At 32.3% G+C, this 20369-nt stretch overlaps 3 protein-coding genes across 9 annotated transcripts; 2 read left to right on the top strand and 1 right to left on the bottom strand.

Annotated features, from left to right (window-relative positions):
- Positions 1-2771: 2771 nt before the first annotated feature.
- LOC111021828 (alpha/beta-Hydrolases superfamily protein) lies at positions 2772-11132 on the bottom strand. Of its 4 annotated transcripts, none has more exons than XM_022298921.2 (12): positions 10785-11132; positions 10044-10119; positions 9888-9973; positions 9477-9570; positions 9307-9383; positions 9022-9149; positions 8592-8663; positions 7541-7611; positions 7338-7413; positions 6249-6392; positions 6085-6168; positions 2772-3062 (listed from the first exon to the last, which is right to left on the bottom strand). In XM_022298921.2, exons 1-11 carry the CDS (start codon positions 11082-11084, stop codon positions 6129-6131), a joined length of 1164 nt encoding a protein of 387 aa, XP_022154613.2. In that variant the 5' UTR covers positions 11085-11132; the 3' UTR covers positions 2772-3062; positions 6085-6128. The 4 variants fall into 4 exon arrangements, with proteins under 4 accessions (XP_022154613.2, XP_022154621.2, XP_022154607.2 ...); XM_022298929.2 differs by lacking the exon at positions 2772-3062 and adding an exon at positions 4693-4888; XM_022298915.2 differs by lacking the exon at positions 2772-3062 and having other exon boundaries at positions 5978-6168.
- A 1428-nt stretch (positions 11133-12560) lies between these two features.
- Positions 12561-15847, top strand: FRS6 (FAR1-related sequence 6). 3 transcript variants are annotated; one of them, XM_088117986.1, is made up of 2 exons: positions 12561-12772; positions 13604-15847. In XM_088117986.1, the coding sequence occupies exon 2, from the start codon at positions 13618-13620 to the stop codon at positions 15619-15621; it is 2004 nt and encodes a 667-aa protein (XP_087974112.1). In that variant the 5' UTR covers positions 12561-12772; positions 13604-13617; the 3' UTR covers positions 15622-15847. The 3 variants fall into 3 exon arrangements, with proteins under 3 accessions (XP_087974112.1, XP_022149354.2, XP_022149346.2); XM_022293662.2 differs by having other exon boundaries at positions 12561-12777; XM_022293654.2 differs by having other exon boundaries at positions 12561-12777; positions 13594-15847.
- Positions 15848-18610: 2763 nt separating this feature from the next.
- On the top strand, positions 18611-20289 carry LOC111014854 (Hus1-like protein). Of its 2 annotated transcripts, none has more exons than XM_022289708.2 (2): positions 18611-18770; positions 19127-20289. In XM_022289708.2, exon 2 carries the CDS (start codon positions 19158-19160, stop codon positions 20115-20117), a length of 960 nt encoding a protein of 319 aa, XP_022145400.1. In that variant the 5' UTR covers positions 18611-18770; positions 19127-19157; the 3' UTR covers positions 20118-20289. The 2 variants fall into 2 exon arrangements, with proteins under 2 accessions (XP_022145400.1, XP_022145408.1); XM_022289716.2 differs by having other exon boundaries at positions 18614-18770; positions 19131-20289.
- Positions 20290-20369: the final 80 nt, after the last annotated feature.

Genomic DNA, 20369 nt, shown 5'->3' with positions numbered 1-20369 from the left:
CATAAGCTAATAATGAATTTAAGGAAAAAAAAAACAACTTAGGGCTGTTTAATGACTATTTGGTTTTTTGTTGGGTTTTTATGTATTTCTTTGTTTTGTTACCTACTTTTTAATAACATTATTAAAACCTAAGTCAAATTTTGAAAATTGAAAAAAAAAATCTTTTTTGTTTTTAAAATATAGCTATGAATTCAAAACTTCGAAATTGAAGTTTGAGAATCGTTCTTTTTGACTTGTAGCAATAGGAATCTAATTTCACAAGAAATTGAGTAAACATCGTGAATTGACATATATCTTACGTGTATTACATGAATTTTTTTTTGAAAAAAATGAAGTTTAGAATAAACATTTGCTCAGTCCATTGTAGCATGAGAAATGAAAGAGTAATCTTTTTTACAAGCTATAAAAGAGGAGATGAAGGAAGAGAAAACAGAAAACCCTACAGCTTAGACATGTTTAATAACCCTTTTATTTTATTTTATTTTTTTGAAAATTAAGTTCATAAACATTCCTTCAATACGGTGGTTTGTTTTGTTATCTATTTGTTAAGAATATTTTTAAAATTTAAAATAATAATATTTTTTTTAGTACATGTGGGTGGGGATCGAATTCATAACCTCTTGATTGGAGATATAGGTCTATTACTGCTGAGCTATGCTCGTTTTAGCAATAATAATTTTTTTTAAGAAAAATAATAATAATAATAATAACCTTTTTTAATTCGCCTTGAATTGAAAACTAAATTCGTATTTGAAGATTGAAGTTTGATGAATCATTCCGTTTTACTTGTACTAATTAGGAATCTAATTTCGAGAAATTTAGTAAAAGATTGTCCTCATATGGTTTGTTTTTTCTTGAGAAAAATGAAGTTTAGAATAAAATGTTTGCTTGATTTGTAGCATGAAGAAATGAAAGAGTAGTCTTTTTCACAAGCTAAAAAAAGAAAAAAGAAAAAACCTAGATAGTTAAATAACCCTTTGATTTGTTATTTTGTTTTTAAAAATTTAACTCACAACCATTATTTCCACACATGTGTTTCTTTTTAAAATGGTTTTTTAAATCTAAGTCAAATATTAGAAACAAAAATATTTTTTTTATTATTATTATTATTTTTTAAATTCGACAATAATTTAAATTTAGATGCATCAAAGTATTCTCATTTAAAAAATATATTTTCAAATTTTAGAAAATGTGTATATTAATTACATTCTCATTTCCTAGTAGCTCGATTATTCAATATTATACTTTGCTTGACAAACTAAGTCAAAATATACTTCATGTCTCTACTTAGCTATGAGAGATCTATTCTCACACATCACTTACACTACATTAATTTCATCATTCAAATCTCATCGACAAATAGCATATTAAATGTTAGTAATATATTTTTAAATTTATGTTTAAATACTATTTTGGTATCTTTACTTTCAATTTTAGTCCATTTTGGTTTATGTATTTTCAAAACGTCTATTTTTGATATGAACATCTTCCATTTTTGTTCATTTTAATCCTATGTAATTTTAGCATGACAGTTCCCTCACTAAATTTCTTGAAATGCAATTGATCAATAATTAAAAGTACAACCACCAAAACAAAAGTTGTGAAAATACAATGACTAAAATAAATAAAAATAAAAAATATGGAGATGAAAATAATATTTAAACCTTAAATATATTTGCAAGCTTTGAAAAATAATGAACTTGTGTAAAGAGCTATTTAAAAATATGAATATGGGTCATAAAATTCACACTTTAATTTATCAGCTAGCGAATAGAATAGGGTGACTAGAAATTATTCAATACAAACCTTGGAGTTAGAGTAGACAACATTAAATGCACTTAATTTATTGCCATAAATTTTGAGGCATATATTTTCGATAAAAAAATTGTACATTCGAATCTCTAAATGTGACTTTTTAGAGATTTATTAAATTTGAACTATAACGAGATATTTTTATTTATTTTATTAAAAAAAAAGGTTGTGTTCCTTCTTTTTTAGCCTCTTTGCTTCTAAGAGATGCGTTTGGTGATGTTAATTTTTTTTATTTCCTTGTGTGTGAAACCAAAAATATTGCATTTATTATGAAAATAAATTGTGCTTTTTTCCATTTGTAATCATACTCAATATCTTATAAAATTAAACATATTTCAATTTGCCCTTAAAATTTTGAAAATTTCAACGATCCCTTAATTTGTTTAAAAAATACTCTCTTAGCAATCTTCATTAAAATGTCTACCATAACTAAAATATTAGGGATAGAATTAGTACTTTTAAAATGTGAAATGGTGAGTTTGGTCTGTGACCTGAAAATAAGTGATTCAATAAAAAAAAAAATAGATAAAGATGTATTCTATGTTTTAAGAATTTTTTTTTCCAAAATGTTACGTTTTGTAATATATTTGTCAATTAATGGTAGTCATCAACTAAATATTTAATTTAATCTAAAATATTATTAACTAATTTATTAACATATGTGTTATAAATTTTGTATAATTATTATTTTACAATATTATAGAATATATAGTATATGTATTTTTACATGTTTTAATTAAAAAAAATGAAATGCATTTATAACATGAAATAGTTAAAACAAATTATCTTTTTTTAATGTAATTATTTCAAATTCAAAATCTTAAAAACATTAAATATATATATATATATATATTTAAAAAGACACTGATCTAAAAAATTTCCACTATTTAATATCCAAAAACAATTTTAAAATACAAGTCTACCAAATAGATATTCAGAGTCTGATCAAACAACAAACATAGTACAAAGACCCATAATATGGTTGATTTCAATTTGGGTACTAACATTTTTAGAAGTCTCAATTCTACCTCAATTTTTCTAAGTTTTTAATAAATAAAAAAAATGGTAACAACATGTTTCTTTTTTTCTATTTTTATCTTTAATGTTAATAGTAGAGTTGAAACTTCTGATACATTAAAAGTAAAATTAAAACTAACTAAATAATACTACTTAAGCTCAAGCGAGTATAGCTCAACAATAATTAACATATATATTTCCAATCAAGAGGATGTGAGTTCGATCCCTCGCTCCTATAGTAAAAAAAATACTACTTAAGAATAACTTGAATCAATAAATAAAAAATTGTAATATAGTTTAATAGAGTAGGAAAAAAGCAAAAGAAAATTGAACAAAATTTTCCTTTTTTTCCCTTAGTACGACAAAATTAAAGAGAACTTGTAAAACTTTGTAACAATATTATTAATTGGATGGTGGTAAGAAATTGACACGTTTAAAACCTCCTAAAAGGGTCAGCCAAACCTCTGCATTGGCAGAAGGAAAATCTGAGGAATTTCTGATGAAAAGGAAGGAGACAAGAAAATAGTTCAATCCTAATCAGTTCTTAAAAATAGATGTTCGTAAAAAAAAAATAAAAAAAATATGATGGTTGGATAAAAATGAATGTCTAGGCCACCTCTAATGACATAGGTTTGAGTTTATTTGTTTAATTATTTTGTCGAGATTAAATGAAGATTATACTACGATGCTAACATGAGTATAGCTCGAGGTCGGAGGTTCGATCTCCTATATCCTCGAGTTGTTGTACTAAAAAAATGATATTACACCAGAAGTAGATGGCGTGTTTGGAAGTGCTTATAAAATATGTGTTTTTAGAATCCCGAGAAAAAAAAAAGTTAAAATAGAAGCATTTTTACTACTGATAACAAATCACTTTGATGTTTGGTTTTACAGCATCAAAAGTACTTCCAAATCACGGTAAAATAACTATAAGTGTTTTGATTTTTTCTAGAAGTAATTTTGTGTTACTCGCAACATGACGATTTTAAAGGTAAAGTGCTTTTGAACGTTGTAAATGTGCTCAATCTCAAATAGGTGCACTTAAACTCTTATATAACCATACTCATGTTGTCACGGACAAATATTTAACTTTGTAATATTCCTCATATCTACTCAATGTTTTTCCCCCTTCAGAAAGTAGTAGTTTAGAGCATTTCTAATTTTTTGTAACTGTTAATTTATCTAACTAAACACTATATTATGAGAAAAAAAAAGTTATATATATATTGTTTATTTATTTAATACCCAACCTTAATTCTTACATTATTCAATAATTGTTGAGTTAGAAATCGAACTCAACAATTATGTTTAGATTTACCTTTACCATCTTTGCTTGTGGGTTGAATTCAAAGAAAGAGACCAATTTGCTATTGGTACGTTTCACATTTATTGGACAAAAAGGGAAAAAGTTTTCACAAGGAAAACGTGAACTTTTGATTTGTGTTTTTCTCTTCTAATTAGAGTCTTACTCGTGAGATGTGATTTTGGCCCAATCAATATAAAAATATCCTAATTTCGGTTCTTCACATTTGTTTAAGTTTTTCAAACTAAAATGAGGCAATCTCCAACTCCATAACAAAAACATGACACAACTTTTGTTATCATCAAACCAGAGCTCCCAATTACTACAACTCACATTTGTAAGTCTTCGAAGAGACAAATAGATTTTGATTCCAGTTTTATAATTATTTTATTTTTAGTTTTCTATTTTTAAAACTTATGTCGATTCTTATGATTTTTAAATATTTTTTTATATTTCTTCGACAACCATTTGAATTCTTATTCAAAATTTTAAAAACTACTTTTCCTTTTTGATATTAGTCTTAAATTCTGAAATAATGTTTAAAAAGGTAATAAAGCACATAGGTGGAAGTAGTATTTATAGATTCAATTTTCTTCTCTTAGTACAACAATTTGGGAAGGAATACATGTGAATTACAGTTGATGTTATGCATTTATAGGTTTAATTTTAAAAAACTAAAAACTAAAAATAAAATAATTACGAAATAGAGCCATTTTTTAATTTCTGCAATAATACTTTTCAAACTGATTTTTCCACCTACAAAAAAAGGGCTGCCATTAATGCACTTTCTAAAAGTAATATGCTTTAAAGGATATTGATAAATACATGGTAGTTTTGGTTAGCGTGGAAATAAATCGACACCTATCATTGAGAATTTTGTTTTCCCTAAATGGATCTTACGTATTAAACAACCAAGTGAGGAGACTTGTTCTAATCTAAAGCTACACAACACATGCGTATTGCAACAATCTTCTTCAACTAGGGAATCCAAAAGAAACTCTTTTTTCTCCCTCCATTAATTTTTTCATTTATTGATCTTGAATTGATGTATAAGAAGTACATGCACATGCATGACACCATATTTATATTGTGACATGTTATTTTACGGAAAGTATTTTAATGTTATTTGTTCTCGAAATTTATTATTTGTGTCGTATATTGCTATTTAATCTACTTATTATGCTTAATAAGTGTTTAATACATGCTTAACAAATATTCGACTCGTTTAATTTGTACAACTAGTGTCAAGCACGTGTTTATTGTGCTAACAAGCATCTGACACGTGTCCCTACAAGTGTCGGAGTGTCGAAATATCTAACATGTGTTAGAACACGAACGCATTACCTAAACTAAAGTGTCTGTTTTTCTCAGTGGCTTAACTGAAACCACGTGTAGTAGTAGTACTTGTGTTGGATTTTAAAATGTATTTGAATTTATGTTCAACGATGAATGAAAATTAATGACAAGGACTCGAAGTTTAATAGGATTTTAGGGGAAAAAATAAAATAAACATGAAAAATGAGGGATTAAGACAAAATATATAGAAGTCTAGAGAATGCAAATTTAGGAACCAAAAATGGTTTCAAACCTAAATATTTCACATAGGAGGGGTTGGTTGTAAGGGAAGAATATCCAAAGATCAAAATACCTAAGAATTTAGATGCATGAGAAAATCAAGGATATTAGTAGTTGTAGCCATGCAGGATAGTATTCAATAATTTAGACAAAATTAATTCATTGTACCAGCTAATAATTTAGGCACCTAAGAGCTAAGACTCCCTTGAAATTAACGCCCTATGCTGTATTTTTCTCCTAATATCCCTACTTTTCTGAGTATTCCAGGTGTCAATATTCAATATGCAAAGTCTTTTAATGGAGATATTATGTAAGGTTGAATGAAATATCAATGTAAATTCATACAAAATAACTATGTTTATGAACAATAAAGTTACCGGGAATCTTGAGGAGATGGCAATGCTAATTTCTCTGTAGAATTTCAGAAAAATGACCGCAGAGCTTTGATTACCTTCTCGGGCCTGTTTATGATAATATAAAAGCTTCATGCAGTGAAGAGGAGTTATATGCAAATGAGAAATGTGAAGTGAAGTAATTTTACCAGTCCTCTTGGGGCATATGGCCAGCCCCTTCAATTAACTTGAGCTTGATTGTTGTTGAGTTCTGTTTTTGAAACTCTTCTGCAATGGACTGGGGAAGATACTTATCTGAAATGCCCCAAACAACAAGACTTGGTTTGTCCCATCTGTGAGCCACAGGAAATTTTGTTATGATGAACTTTTTTCATATCAGATTAGTTCTTCAGCCTGATATTAAAGCAAAAAAGAAGTCACCAGCAAACTGTGAACCGTTTTAATTCAGCCTGACATTCATGCATTTCCGGAGATGGTTTCTGAATGTGATTTTTACAATAAATGTATAAAGATCATGTTTTCTCCTATTTCCTCAAATAAGTTCAAGGTTTAAATCCTATTTTGGTCCAATATACAAATCCATAAAATATCTGTTTAGGTATGTTAGGAGTATAATTTGAATGAATATTTGAAATACTATTAAGATACTAAGCCATTTGACAGGGGGTCAACGTTCTTCTTTTTCTCTCTGCCAAAGAACTTCACTGCCACCACTGTGATATGTATGCACCCACCAAAAAACCACCTCACAGCTAGGTTAAAAAAACTTGTATTTTATATGTTAACAGCAGACTTTGTGAAGAATAACAACAAAAAAAGGTTTTGGACCTTTTTAAGTAACTTGGCCCAACAAGCTACCTCATTCCCATTTCTTTTAGTTTTTTTTTTTTTTGGCTCCACTAAATTTCCCAACATTTGGTTAATGAAATGTGGCTATAAATAGGATGGATTACTATGAGTTAGAGGTAAGCAGTTTTCCAGAAACAGCTTGTTGGACAGTTAAGACCTTTCAAAGTGCTTATTGACTTCTTAGTTCTTAATACCAATACTACTATTTATTAATTTTCATTTAGTTTTTATCGAAAGGATTCAAAGGAATACTAAAATTTTATGCTAAAGATTAAAATGGCTTTTTATATGAAGTTCAAGGAAATAAGTATGAACGACATTATGAAAGATCTAACAAGTGGTCTTGTATCTACAGTAACAAATACGTATAAATGCATAATTACACGGAAAATAGCTAAAAACAATTAGGAAACCAGAAAAAAACTGACCTTCCAGAAGCAAAGCCAGCACTTATCCGACTTAAGATATCGTTGAAATTAGCTTTTCTTGATGCTTCAAGTAAAGCTGAAAAGAAAAAAAAAGAAAGTAGAAAAGCATAATATTGTTATTTTGTAGGATCTCTCCAAACCGATAAGGGTAATTTAGATTGATTTTATTTATCGAGTTTAAATTGATAAACTTTACTACTTACCAAAACCAGGTCCTCCACTAGACAAGTATGGAAGTCTATAAACATCGGCCTTTTCCAGCTTCAATACATATCTGAAAATACAGAAAATACGTTCGTCAACGTGCATGTAGAATTGGTTAATATTCCAAAATCAAGAGAAAAACTATTGAATGAATTGAGCATTTCTAGGAAAATAGAGATACATAACGTTATAAACATACACCTCAACTCTTTATCTCAGAAAGAGAACTTCATTGACATACCCAAATATCTATCCCTGTATCTCATAATCTGAGAGTTAAAGAATCTAAATTTTTTTTTCTTTTTTTTAATAATCGAGAGTCGGAGCTCTCCTCTATATCCAAGAGCACCCGCACCCACCCCAGGACCTGAACCCTGGAGACATAAAAGATTTTTGGTATTAAGTTCATCAGAAGGTTCGAGCTTAAGACCTTTTAAACCAGTATGGCTTAGAGACCTCGAGTTCCTTGCCAACCCTTGGGGGTAAAAAACCTAAATTTTGAAAGTGAAAAAAGGCAAAAGCTATTGGAAGTGAATTTGTATGATGGCATGCTTTGTTTAACCAAATATATGATAATTATTTGACCTTATTTTTTGCAGACAGAAGACCCCACGAATTTCTTCTTTTTGTTTTATAACCAAAGTGTCGGATGCCCCACTTATTGCATAATAATGCTCATGGCCCCCTCCCCGCTAATCTTCAGGAAGCTTCACCTACCCAAGGCCAAATCCAACGGATAACAACAAAGAGTTTTAAGTTACTAAGTTCAATCCAGAACTTCAGAAGGTATGTCAAACATCTCAAGCCATCAGGCCACCCAATGTACTTCACAAATATTTTATTATGCTACAGCAAACATATCTTAGTTGTCGCTATATCTTTTATGATCCAGAATGAACTCACAGATGGTCAAAATTTCAGTCTAATCTGTATATTCATCCTTTTTTCTGTGAACTCACAAAGTTTCTAACAACTCTAAAAGTTGGAAAAGCATCACCGGAAGGATTAACAGAAGTTCAATACAGTGTTAAGATGCTCTTAGATACATACGCGCTACCTGCTTCAATAAAACGTTCGGCCATAACTGCATTCTGGCATGTGAATTCACCAAACAGAGGGATTCTGTTTACATAGTAAACAAACTGAGACATATCATTAACAATAATTTGAAGTAAAGAAAAGGTATTCTACAAGCTTAGAAGTGAAACATAAGGTTGATTCTAGTCAGTCTATCGTGGTGTCGTTGCAAATTAAAAAGATTACTCAATTAATAAACATTTGATGGATGCTGTGCTAGTAAATCAGAGCTTGAAGGGCGGTAGAAATTTAGCTGGCTCGATTAGTTATTTCATCATAAGCCTAAATGAAGACTCTGACACTCATGGTCAAGATTTAGTCCTTAAAGTAAAGAAAAGGATCAAACATAAATAGTTGCTGACATTACAAGTTCAATGCATTAGATAGAATCATCATATTGAACCTTAGCTGTTGAAATAACCCAGGAACAGGAGAAGAAACCGTTAGTGGACTGTTTAGAATGGATATCTTTGATATTCTGCTTTGATTTTTCAAGGCCCATGTCAATCCATATGATCCGACCAAAAAACCCTTCAAGAAAAATTGTGTTCAGGTTAAGAAAGCAGTAGGATAAGAACAGATGTAGATTTTTATACAGTCAATTTTATGACACAAGCATGTCAGCTTGGCTATAAATCTAATTTTCAATGAAACACTTGTTAGCTTTCCTGCCAAGTTCAGCTCCAACCTGAATCACTAAGTTAAAGGGAGCGTTGACACCGAGCACATCAAGTAGTTTATCCAGTTCCTCATGGTACTCTTTCTCTGTGTCAATGCAAATATCACAAATTACGCTACAGAGGAGTGTATTGAAACAACCAAAGATTATAGAGCGAATGATTTAAAAATTATAAAAACCTGTATAATTAAATCCGTATCCTGGCTGTGGCTTGTCACTGAAACCGAATCCTATCCAATCAGGAGCAAAGCAGTGGAATCCAAGACCAGACATCTGGTCGATACAAAGTGAAATAAAATTAAAGAGGTAAAGTTTCACCTAGAAAAAATGCAAAGTTGTAACTTAAAAGAAATATGGTCAGATTAAGATTGAGATTCAAGGGCACATGGACGACCTAACTTTTGAAACTCAGTACATACAAGAATTAGTCGTGATAAAATAAAGTAAACAAAACGGGTTGAGGAACTGTAGAAGTCTTTCTAGCTCCACCTATGGTTGACGGGTTTAAGATTTCCATGGTTGTGAGATTTTGGAAACTCGATAGATAATAAGAAAGTTCAATGCAGTTTTAAACATGATTTTAGCAAGACCTCAGACATAACAACTCGATAGCTATAAGATTGTGTTGGAGCGCCGTGAAGGAAGACTATAGTTCCCCGCCGGCTTTTGGCAGACCCTACAAGATCAAAAGATTCTCATTGCTTATCATTGAACAAAAAAACTTGGAAGTATCTGAGGTAACATACCAGTCTCTCTAACAAACCATCTGAATTTCCCAGATTTGACGTAAGAGCCATATTCCTTTCCTTTATCTTCTATTCTCTATTGAAAGATAAACACGTTAGAGGCACTAAATTGCACGCAAATTCAGCCAGCATGAAATCCTTGAAAAAATCTGTTAAGTGAGAATCATCCACCACATGAAAATTAATATGCAACATTGCGATAGATTGTTAAAGTAAACAATTTCCCAGAATAATGACCAACAGATTTTCTCGATAGAAATTGTATACATTTTTTAAACATTATAGGACTGAATTACAGATTTTCTAATTTTTATAATCCGACTATTTCCACGATTTTAAACTCTGTCGAGCAATCAATTGAAGGTGGAAAAAATATTAGCATAACCTTCCAACATAATAAAGTGTCAACAAATGAAATTTGAAGCTCAAATCTCTTATCATATGCTACCACTAATAGTCCACTGTTGAATATAGGAAAAAAGTATCAAAGTCACACGTGAGAGATACACATATGAAATACATTGATCCGGAGAACTGGAAAAATATATCAGATAGCAATAGGTCATGAACTAGTGATGAATTCATAAGTGGCAAGCACGATCAAATCGGTTCCAGCGAAGCTTGAATCAGTAATTTCCCAGAAATTTCATCAATCAATTTACCAATTCGTACGATTACCCGCGCACCGACTTCAAATTAGTTTGCTGCCATGGAAAATGAATCACGAGGGATTGTACTTACATAGAGCATTTGGCCGACATTGCCATCCTCAGCGGGGCTCTCGGGAAGTTGAATTGCACTCCGGCTCGACGGATTGTCGGTGACGAACCCAAAGGGGTTGAAACCGGAACGATCGGCGTCGCCGTCGTCCGTTTCATCTTTGCCCTTGGCACTGGCTGTGATTCTGGCGGCGGTGGTTGATGGTCTGATTCTGGTAGCGGCGGCGGTGAAGTAGCAGTCCGATTTGGTGGAGGCGGGGAGGGAAGAGAGTGGATAAGGCGACGGCAGATTGAGAGGTTGAGAGAGCAGAGCCCTGGCCATTAGCTCTGTGACGGGTTTGAGGTTGAGAACCAACGGTTTTAACTGACTTTTTCATTATGTAATATGTATGCAACTTTATTATATTTACTTCAAAGACGCAATTTTTTTTTGTCGGTGTATTAACCATTTGACATGAAGAATCTAAACCCATAATTTAATTGATGCCATATCGACTTTGGAACTAATTTAATAATTAGTTAATATGTTGGTATTTTTCAACTATTGAGTGGTTTTAATTATGTATATGCTTTTTTGTTTAGTGTTGTGTTTTGTTGAATAAAAAACAATTTATTAATCTTATTAGATTGTCGGTATTTAGTCCAAGTTGCATATTTGAGGAATATCATAAATTGCAATTTCTTGTGGGTTGCGATCAATCTGGTTCGGTTAATTCTAATATCTTTATACATTTTTGTTTTATTTCAGGTTTGTATCAATTGTCTTGATTATTTTTTTAATTGTATGTCCTTATCTTCACGCGTTATAATTCCTTTTTAACTTTTCCGACCATCAATTTAATCTCCACCATATATTTATTGTACTTAATAAGTAAAAATAAATAAACAAATTAGAGATTTGAATCTAAACTCACAAGTGATTCGATTGATTGAGTTGATGCCTCTAGCTTATTGTTTGTTGAAGGTTTTTGGAGTTTTATGCTTTGAGCTTGATGAAGACTTCAACTATGCACGTTGATTAAGCTTGCAGCTTTGATGAAAGTCTCTAGCTTGCAGCTTAAAGAAGTTCTCAGACTATGCATCTTGACGAAGTCTTCAACTTGTTACTTGACAAAGTTTTTTGGTTCGCAGCGTGATAATGTCTTTGACTTGCAGCTTTGACGAAGTTCCATGAAATTATTCGGTTACATAGCTTTATGGAGTATTCAGCTTATTACTGAAGTTCTCTGACTCGTTTCTTTGTTGAAGAATCTTCGGTTTATTGCTTGATGAAGAAAAAATAATCAATTCTTGAAGTCTCATAGTCTTCGATTATTCAAGTCTTCAACTATGGTCGGTTCTAGATGCTCTATTGGATGCTTGTAGGTGATCCTGAATCCACTCTTGGGCAATCATTCTAAGTGAGAGGAGTCTTAGCTGGTCTTATGTAGGCCTTTTCTCCTAAGTTTACGTAGTTTGAGCACAATCTTCTTATAGGATGATTTGATTAATGTTATTGGACCGGCCATAAAAAAGATGCATAATTTAATTCGCCACTTTTTAAATTAATTCGAGGATACATTTAAATTTGTAATGGATCCCAAATATAATTTTGTCATTTTTAAAATAATAAAGTATCTCTTGATAATTTGTCAAAATTATGTCTCATTTTGCTCACATACCATATATCTTTATCTGAAGCAATAACAGCCGTTAGATTTGCTATTTGAAACGCTAAGATCAACCGAGCTTAACAAGATCAGATTAAAATTGGCCGTAGCACATCAGAGCCCTGGAACAACCGAATAAGGGGAAGGTTCCGAAGCTTCCACTGCGGTTGTTGGGCTCGGCATCGGCAAAGTTTGAGAAATCCACTGTACAGAGAAAGAGAAACTCGGATGCTCACCAGAACCCGACCCGCCCGGCCGTGAGTTCTCAGGTCGGCGGCGTAGTTTCTACTTTGAATTCTAGCTTCGGAAACATCCAACGTTTATCTGCAATTACGGCCGAGATCCCACGCACTTCATCAATGTTCTGTAATTCCTTCAATTCGCTATCTGTTCTTTCCTTGAACTGTCTTTCAGGGTTTAATTTTGTGTTGTAATTTTCTATCCGGGATATATTTTGAACTCATTTGCATGTGATTGCCTTGCGGGAAGGGGAAAGTTAATAGACGAGAGGAATAAGTTTTGTTTGCGAGTTCGAATTTGGGTAATTCGGGGATTCGAGCTGTTGGTTTGTTTTTTCTCTCAGCTGAAGTATGAGATTCATGATTGTTATTGAGTTATTGCTTTTCGGTAATCTTTAATGGTGCAGTTGTTTGGAAGTTATGTGATTAGGCAGTAGGAAGTTTAGTCATTGTGGGCAGGAAGGAAATCTCTAAATGCAATGTTTTCAGGAACTTAGGATTCACAGAAACCGATTTGTTACTTGGTGGTGCATTATAGATTCTCATATTGTCTGAATCATTTTACATCCATTCACATAAAAATGTCTTCCTAATTTTCTGGAAGTGAGTTTTTCTTGTTTATTTGATGGCATTGAGACCCGAAAGACAGTGAGGTGACGGAGGCTCGAAATTGAGGAGGGTTGAAAATAATGCTTCTTGATATATTGTCTTAAGAGATTGATTTCATTAATAGAATTGTTAGCATTTGACTCTTCTTACTTGTTCAAGTTCTGCTTGCTGTTTGCTTTTAGTTTTTAGTTTTTACTTAACAGAAAAATTAGAGCATAGTCTGATTAAGACAAGTTTTCTGCTTCGTGTCTGCTGAATCTGTTTCTGCCTAGCCTCAGAATTTTAAGTCTTCTGGTTCTGCTAATTGTTCATATGCTGATTAGGAAACGATTAGTTTGTGTTAGGGGTTGAATGAGTTATGGAAGAAACCTCTCTCACCAATGAGTATTCACCTCACGTGGAACACAGTGAAATTCATAAAGATGGAGATGGAGATGAAGATGCTCCAATTTCAGAGTTAGATGGCCATAATGGAAGAAAAGAATTTGTTCAACCTGCTGTTGGAATGGAATTCGAGTCATATGAGGATGCTTATAATTACTATAATTGCTATGCTAAGGAAGTGGGTTTTCGTGTTAGAGTGAAGAATTCATGGTTTAAGCGGAATAGTAGGGAAAAGTATGGTGCGGTGCTTTGCTGCAGCAGCCAAGGTTTCAAAAGAATTAAAGATGTTAACCGATTAAGAAAGGATACCAGAACTGGTTGTCCTGCAATGTTAAGGATGAGGCTAGTGGACTCACAAAGATGGAGGGTTCTTGAAGTTACACTTGAGCACAACCATTTATTAGGTTCTAAGATATACAAATCGATGAAGAAGGCGAATGGTCCACCTAAAAGGAAGACACAATTGAGTTCTGATGCCGGAGATCGAACTATCAAATTGTATCGAGCACTTGTGATAGATGCAGGTAGTAGTGGGACCGCAGATGTTAATGCTAAAAAAGTCCGAATTTTTCCTGATCATTCAAATCATTTGAACCTTAAAAAAGGTGATTCGCAAGCCATTTATAACTACCTATGTCGTATGCAGTTGACTAACCCAAACTTCTACTACTTGATGGATCTCAACGATGAAGGGCGCCTGCGCAATGTAATTTGGGTCGATGCTCGGTCAAGAGCTGCATGTGCTTTTTTTGGTGATGTTGTTTGCTTTGACAACTCATATTTGTCTAATAAATACGAGATTCCGCTTGTGGCCTTTGTTGGAATAAATCACCATGGTCAGTCAGTGCTGCTTGGTTGTGGCCTCTTGGCTGGTGAGACAACAGAGTCTTATACTTGGTTATTTAAAGCCTGGCTGTCATGTATGTCTGGCCGCTCTCCTCAAACAATTATTACGGATAGGTGCAATCATTTGCTAGCTGCAATTGCAGAGGTATTTCCGAAGTCTCAACATCGCTTTGGTTTGTCGTGCATCATGAAGAAAGTACCTGAAAAATTGGGAGGATTGCGCAATTATGATGCCATCAGGAAGGCATTTAATAAAGCAGTTTATGAAACTCTGAAAGTGATTGAATTTGACTCTGCTTGGGGATTCATGATTCAGCGCTTTGCAATTGGCGATCATGAATGGCTTAGATCTCTGTTTGAAGACCGAGGTCGGTGGGCTCCCGTTTATCTGAAAGACACATTTTTTGCTGGAATTTCTGCCATGCGTCAAGGGGAGAAGCAAAATCCCTTCTTTGATAGGTATGTTCACAAACAAACGCCGTTGAAAGAATTTCTTGACAAGTATGAACTGGCTTTACAAAAGAACCACAAGGAAGAAGCCTTTTCTGATATCGAATCAAGAAACTCTTTTCCCACTTTAAAAACAAAATGTTCTTTTGAGTTGCAGCTCTCCAAAGTATTCACAAGAGAAATATTCACGAGATTCCAATTCGAAGTTGAAGAAATGTATTCATGCTTCAGCACAACACAGTTGCAAGTTGACGGACCATTGATCATATTCTTGGTGAAGGAACGTGTAGTGGTCGAGGGTAACAGGAGGGAGATTCGAGAATACGAGGTCCTTTACAACAGAACAGCGGGTGAAGTTCGTTGTATATGCAGTTGCTTTAACTTCTATGGATATCTATGTCGCCACGCATTGTGTGTTCTTAACTTCAATGGGGTCGAGGAGATCCCTTCTAAGTACATTTTATCGCGATGGAAAAAGGATTATAAGCGATTGTATGTTCCAGATTACGAAACCAACCTTGCAGATGTTCCGGACCGTGTGCAATGGTTCAATCAGTTGTACAAATGTGCTTTACAAGTTGTAGAAGAAGGGGTGATTTCTCTGGACCATTACAAGGCTGCATTGCAAGCTTTTGAGGAATCGTTGAGTAGGGTTCATGAAGTAGAAGACAAGCATGAATAACTGGATAACTGAGAGCCTCGGCTCGGTCTAAATTACGTGCTCTGTTGAGATAGGAGTAGTTTTTGTTAAGCATCGATACAAAAGAATTTACTGTGAATTAGTGTAAAAAGTCTTCTTTTCTCTTTTGTGAATCTGGTGCTTGTTTTAAATCTTCTCCATGAAGTTGAAGATATTAAAAGTTGGAAGAATGGGGGAGACTTGAATAAAGGGGGCTTAATTATTGGAATTTTAGTTTTGAACTAAAAGAAAAGAGGGAACAATTGGAAAGTTCTGTGCCATATATATATATTTTACTACCATAAGTAGGGATGGGCGAATTTGAACTCGTGATCTCCCAATAAAAAATAGTCACAAATTACCGCTAAACTAAACTTATGTTGATTCTGTGGCACAGACGACATGAAAACAGTAAAAATGTATGAAGAAAACAGTAAAAATGTATGAAGATAAAAATTATGATGAAATATTTAGGGATATGTTTTATATAATATGTTTGATATATTAATCTTTTCAAATTGTTTGAGAATATTTGTTTTCTTTCACGTGTTTTATTTATCTGTTTTTATAACCTTGAAATATTAACACATTTAAATTGAATATGTTTAGAAAATAATTAACTGATAACATATAAAAGTATGAAATAACAAGATATTATTTGATTTTTTAGTTTAAATGAAAATTAGAGAATAAATTAATAATATTTTAACAAGTTAAGTTATTGTTTGCATGACAAAATCAATTTATATTTTATTTTGTTAGATGTGTTTTCTCATTTAAGGTAAAACGCAGTTATTGACCACGATTTCAGTTAAAACTTGACCAAAAATCACGTGTTAGGGATTGAAATTGGCATTGACTGCAACTTTGGTTCGATATATATCTTTCCTTCACTATTAAATACAAAACTTATGTTTTAGCATATGGCGGCTAAACCATAGTTAATTCACAATTCTATGTTATATTTCATATAACTAATTAAAAAATTATTTATACAAATATATCACTTAAAAAAAATGCCAGTGAATTATTCAAATTATAATTTTTTAAAATAATTTTCTTTTCTCCAACACAGTACAACTACCCATAACGTTTTTAACCTAAAATATATTTATTGTCTATTTGATCTAATTATTGCCATAAGTATTTTTATAAAAAATTAAAAAATAAAACCAACGGGACAATGACATTTCATTTAACAAATTATACACTATATTTTATTTTACTAATCAAGAGGTGCAGAAATCACTCTACATGGTTCAGAAATCGTCTACATTGTACACGACTTTCGAGGAAATCACATACAATGTTTGTAATTTCTCGTGCTAACTCATCTCATCTCCCAATCCACCTCATATATCACGTGTTGGCACTTAAATCGCATCCTTAATTTTTGATAACATAATTTTATAATTTTTTATTTAAATTACATTTATTTTCTCGTTACTTTTCAATGTACATTATTTTCGTAATTTGTTTTCAAAACTACATTATTCTTAAAATTAAGCATTCTCCCCCTAAAAACTGAATATTTTAGAGGCACTTGCAAATATGGCAAAAAAATTTAGTAGAATAAGTAAAATAGTAACCACATTTAGTTTTTTCAAATATAGCAATTTTTTTTAGAAAAAACGGAGGTCCAGTTGTAAAATTACAAATTCACCCTTTAATATATCTGATATATATCTGTAATATATCTGACTACTGATATATATCTCTGATATACCACTGATATAATAATGATATACAATTGATTTACTTATGATATAACCATGATATCTACTCAACTTCTATCATGTCTTACCACTGATATACGTATGCTAACCATTGATTTACCATGCTAATACAATACATATATATGTGATATATATTTGATATGTCTCTAATTTACCGTTGATATACAAATGATATACCACTGATATAACTATGGTATCAACTGATATAACTTATTATATGATTATATGATTTACCACTAATATAACACTGATATATACTTAATATGCTTCTAATTTACCACTTGTATACCTCCGATATAACCATTATATCTACTAATATAACCATTATATATATGTGTTGATATATATATATATATATATATTTTGATATTGTTGATATCATACTATTATATCCAATATCTTTTTCTTATGAAAACAATGGTGCAAAATTTTTTATTTTTTATTTTTGAAATATAAAGTTATTATATAAAAGGTTTATGTGGACCATGCAGTCCAAAAAGACAAGTTAACATTTTGCTGTACTTTATAAATTTAAACAGTTGATATCCTTTATATTTAGTATCTAATTAATATTAATATTGAATAAATAATAGTGATATAGTAATCAACATTATCGATAATATTAGTATATTAAACAACAAGTTGAAATGAAAAACTATAATTTAAACAGCCGATATACCACTCAAAATTAAACATTTGATATAGTTTATATTTAGTATATCAGTTGCAAGTATATTTAGTATATCAGTTGGAAATATATTTAGTATATCATAAATTAGAAGTACATCAGATATATATATTATATGTATAATACGTACATTTGATGTATATCAGTGGTATATTTGATAATGTATATCATGGTATATTTGATACTTTATATTAGAGGTACATCGAATGTATATCAGAAGTATATCAGAGTTACATCGGATGTACATTAGATATAGATTTGATGTATATCGTATACAAATTTACATAAGATGTATATCAGATATAGATTTGATGTATGATATATTGGATGTATATCAGATATAGATATACATCAGATATATATTAGATATCATAAGGGTAAAATTAGAATAATAAAAAATCCGAAAATAAAAATTCAAATATTTTGCTATATTTGAAATTTTGAAAAGTTGATGACATTTTTTAAAATATATAAAATATTTTTACTGCCCATTACAATTACTCAATATTTTACTTAAAAATATTTAAAAAAAAACACATTTCAAATCCGAAAATAAGAAAGTTGAAAAATTGGGTCTCACTGGGGAAAATAGAACGCGCGCCAAGCAAAGTGAAAACCCGCATTTTCAGTCGCTTTGGCGCAAATTTTCCAAAGGTCTTCCTCCTCGCGCTCGCGTCTCGATTCCTTTCCCAGAGAAGCTACTGAGCGCCATTGCTTCTGCTCTCAAGGTACGTTCTCTCCCCCCGCGTTCTTTAAATTTCTGTTTGGTTTCCAAGAAAAACGATCCATGGAAAGAAAAACACGATGCTGAGAAAAAGGTCTCAACCTCAGCTTTTAAACGAAATATATTGTTTTAATCAATCACTTTAACCGATAAACTTCGAGTATACTATGTTTGATCTTCCGTATGCGTTTAAGCCATTAATTTGTTCATAGCTATGTTCATATCTATTTTGAAATTTTCGAAAATTACGGGCGTTTTTACTACTTATTTGAAATTTGCGTAAATTGATTGATCTTTTTTCAAGCTCAATGAGTTTTGACTCTGTTTCTGGCGATCCTCTCGTTTCCGTTGTTTTTCCAGCCAGGTTGGAAGACGTAAAGTAGATTGAGAAATGAAGTTTAAGGCATTTCTCACTGATAATGGTGTAAATCTCTTGGAGAAGAGGTTTCTGCCGGCTCTAGACAAGATGGGAAAAATATGCCATCTCTACTTGACTAGAGATTATGTCATCTTCTTGCACAATCTCCTTAACGGTGATGGAATCCAATCAATTGCTCAGTTCCGGAAAGAAGCTCTCTTCGACGATTACCGAATCTCCAGCCAGAACGATGATCGCATTGCATTTACCATAGACATTTCCCTTCTTCACCGTGCTGTTCGTAGTAGTGTGAGCATTTGTTCTGAGTTTGGTAATGGTCCAACTGCAAATCGCCTCCAAATTAAATTGGTGAAGAAATTGCCTCTGAATTGCACCCAACCAATGCCTTTCCTTACATTTGAGACTAAAGGTTACAAGTCTGCTGTTATTCAGGACGTACCAATCTCAAAGCCCATGTCAAGAGCTCAAGTTCTTGAACTTCAAACTGCTCTAGATATGGCACAAGATTTGCCTCAGACACTTGTGCAGGTTCCTGATCTTAATGAGTTGCAGAACTTTGTAGATCGAATGAAGCATGTTGGTGATTTGCTGAATGTCTCCATAAGCAAGTATGGAGATTTACATGTGCAGATTTCCACAACGTTGATCACCCTTGGTGCTGAGTATCGAAAATTATTCGTCATAGGGGAACAAGCAAATGCTCCAGCTGAAGACGAAAATCTAAGTGCTCAGACTAGATCTACCAAAGCAATATCGAGGGGAGATGCTCAATCTGTACAGGTGAGTGTGAAGCACTTTGCCAAGAGTCTTCAGTATCACTTGGCTAAGCCAGATTGCACTTTCTATGGCATTGCTCCTCAGGGTGCTTGCTTGACAGTGATATTTCAGTTCTTCATCCCTGGCTCTCGACAGACTGATAAATCAATCAGTCTACATTGTCGGCTTCCCGTTCTTGACCCAGGAACGAGTTGAATTTTGATGGCCTTCTCATGTGGGCTATGGTGTTAAAGAGAAAATGTCAATGGAATTCGTCATTTGACGTTATGAATCTAGGATTGTAGTGACTGTAATACAATCTTAAATTTTCTGTGGTAGAAGATGGAAGAACATTAGTTTTTTCTTCCAACAAATGCATCTTTGTCAATTACTTGTGGATTTAAGTATTTAGGCCCTCACTAAACAGCTAGCGAGGGAGAGGTGGGATCGTTGATTTAAAGAATTCAA

This window comes from Momordica charantia, assembly GCF_013281855.1.
Source record: "Momordica charantia cultivar OHB3-1 chromosome 9 unlocalized genomic scaffold, Mcharantia_2.0 BLBB01000009.1, whole genome shotgun sequence".
NCBI lineage: Eukaryota > Viridiplantae > Streptophyta > Magnoliopsida > Cucurbitales > Cucurbitaceae > Momordica > Momordica charantia.
The sequence above is the reverse complement of the archived record's forward strand: the minus strand, read 5'-3'. Positions and strand labels throughout refer to the sequence as shown.

What these genes read in the sequence shown, in the direction of transcription:
- LOC111021828 (XM_022298921.2), bottom strand. Translation starts at nt 11,084, where the DNA reads ATGGCCAGGGCTCTGCTCTCTCAACCTCTCAATCTGCCGTCGCCTTAT. An exon ending in ATGGTTTGTTAGAGAGACTG is followed by an intron (nt 9,974 to 10,043) that starts GTATGTTACCTC and finishes TTGATCTTGTAG; the next exon opens with GGTCTGCCAAAAGCCGGCGG. An exon ending in CATATGCCCCAAGAGGACTG is followed by an intron (nt 6,169 to 6,248) that starts GTAAAATTACTT and finishes TATCATAAACAG; the next exon opens with GCCCGAGAAGGTAATCAAAG.
- FRS6 (XM_088117986.1), top strand. Translation starts at nt 13,618, where the DNA reads ATGGAAGAAACCTCTCTCACCAATGAGTATTCACCTCACGTGGAACAC.
- LOC111014854 (XM_022289708.2), top strand. Translation starts at nt 19,158, where the DNA reads ATGAAGTTTAAGGCATTTCTCACTGATAATGGTGTAAATCTCTTGGAG.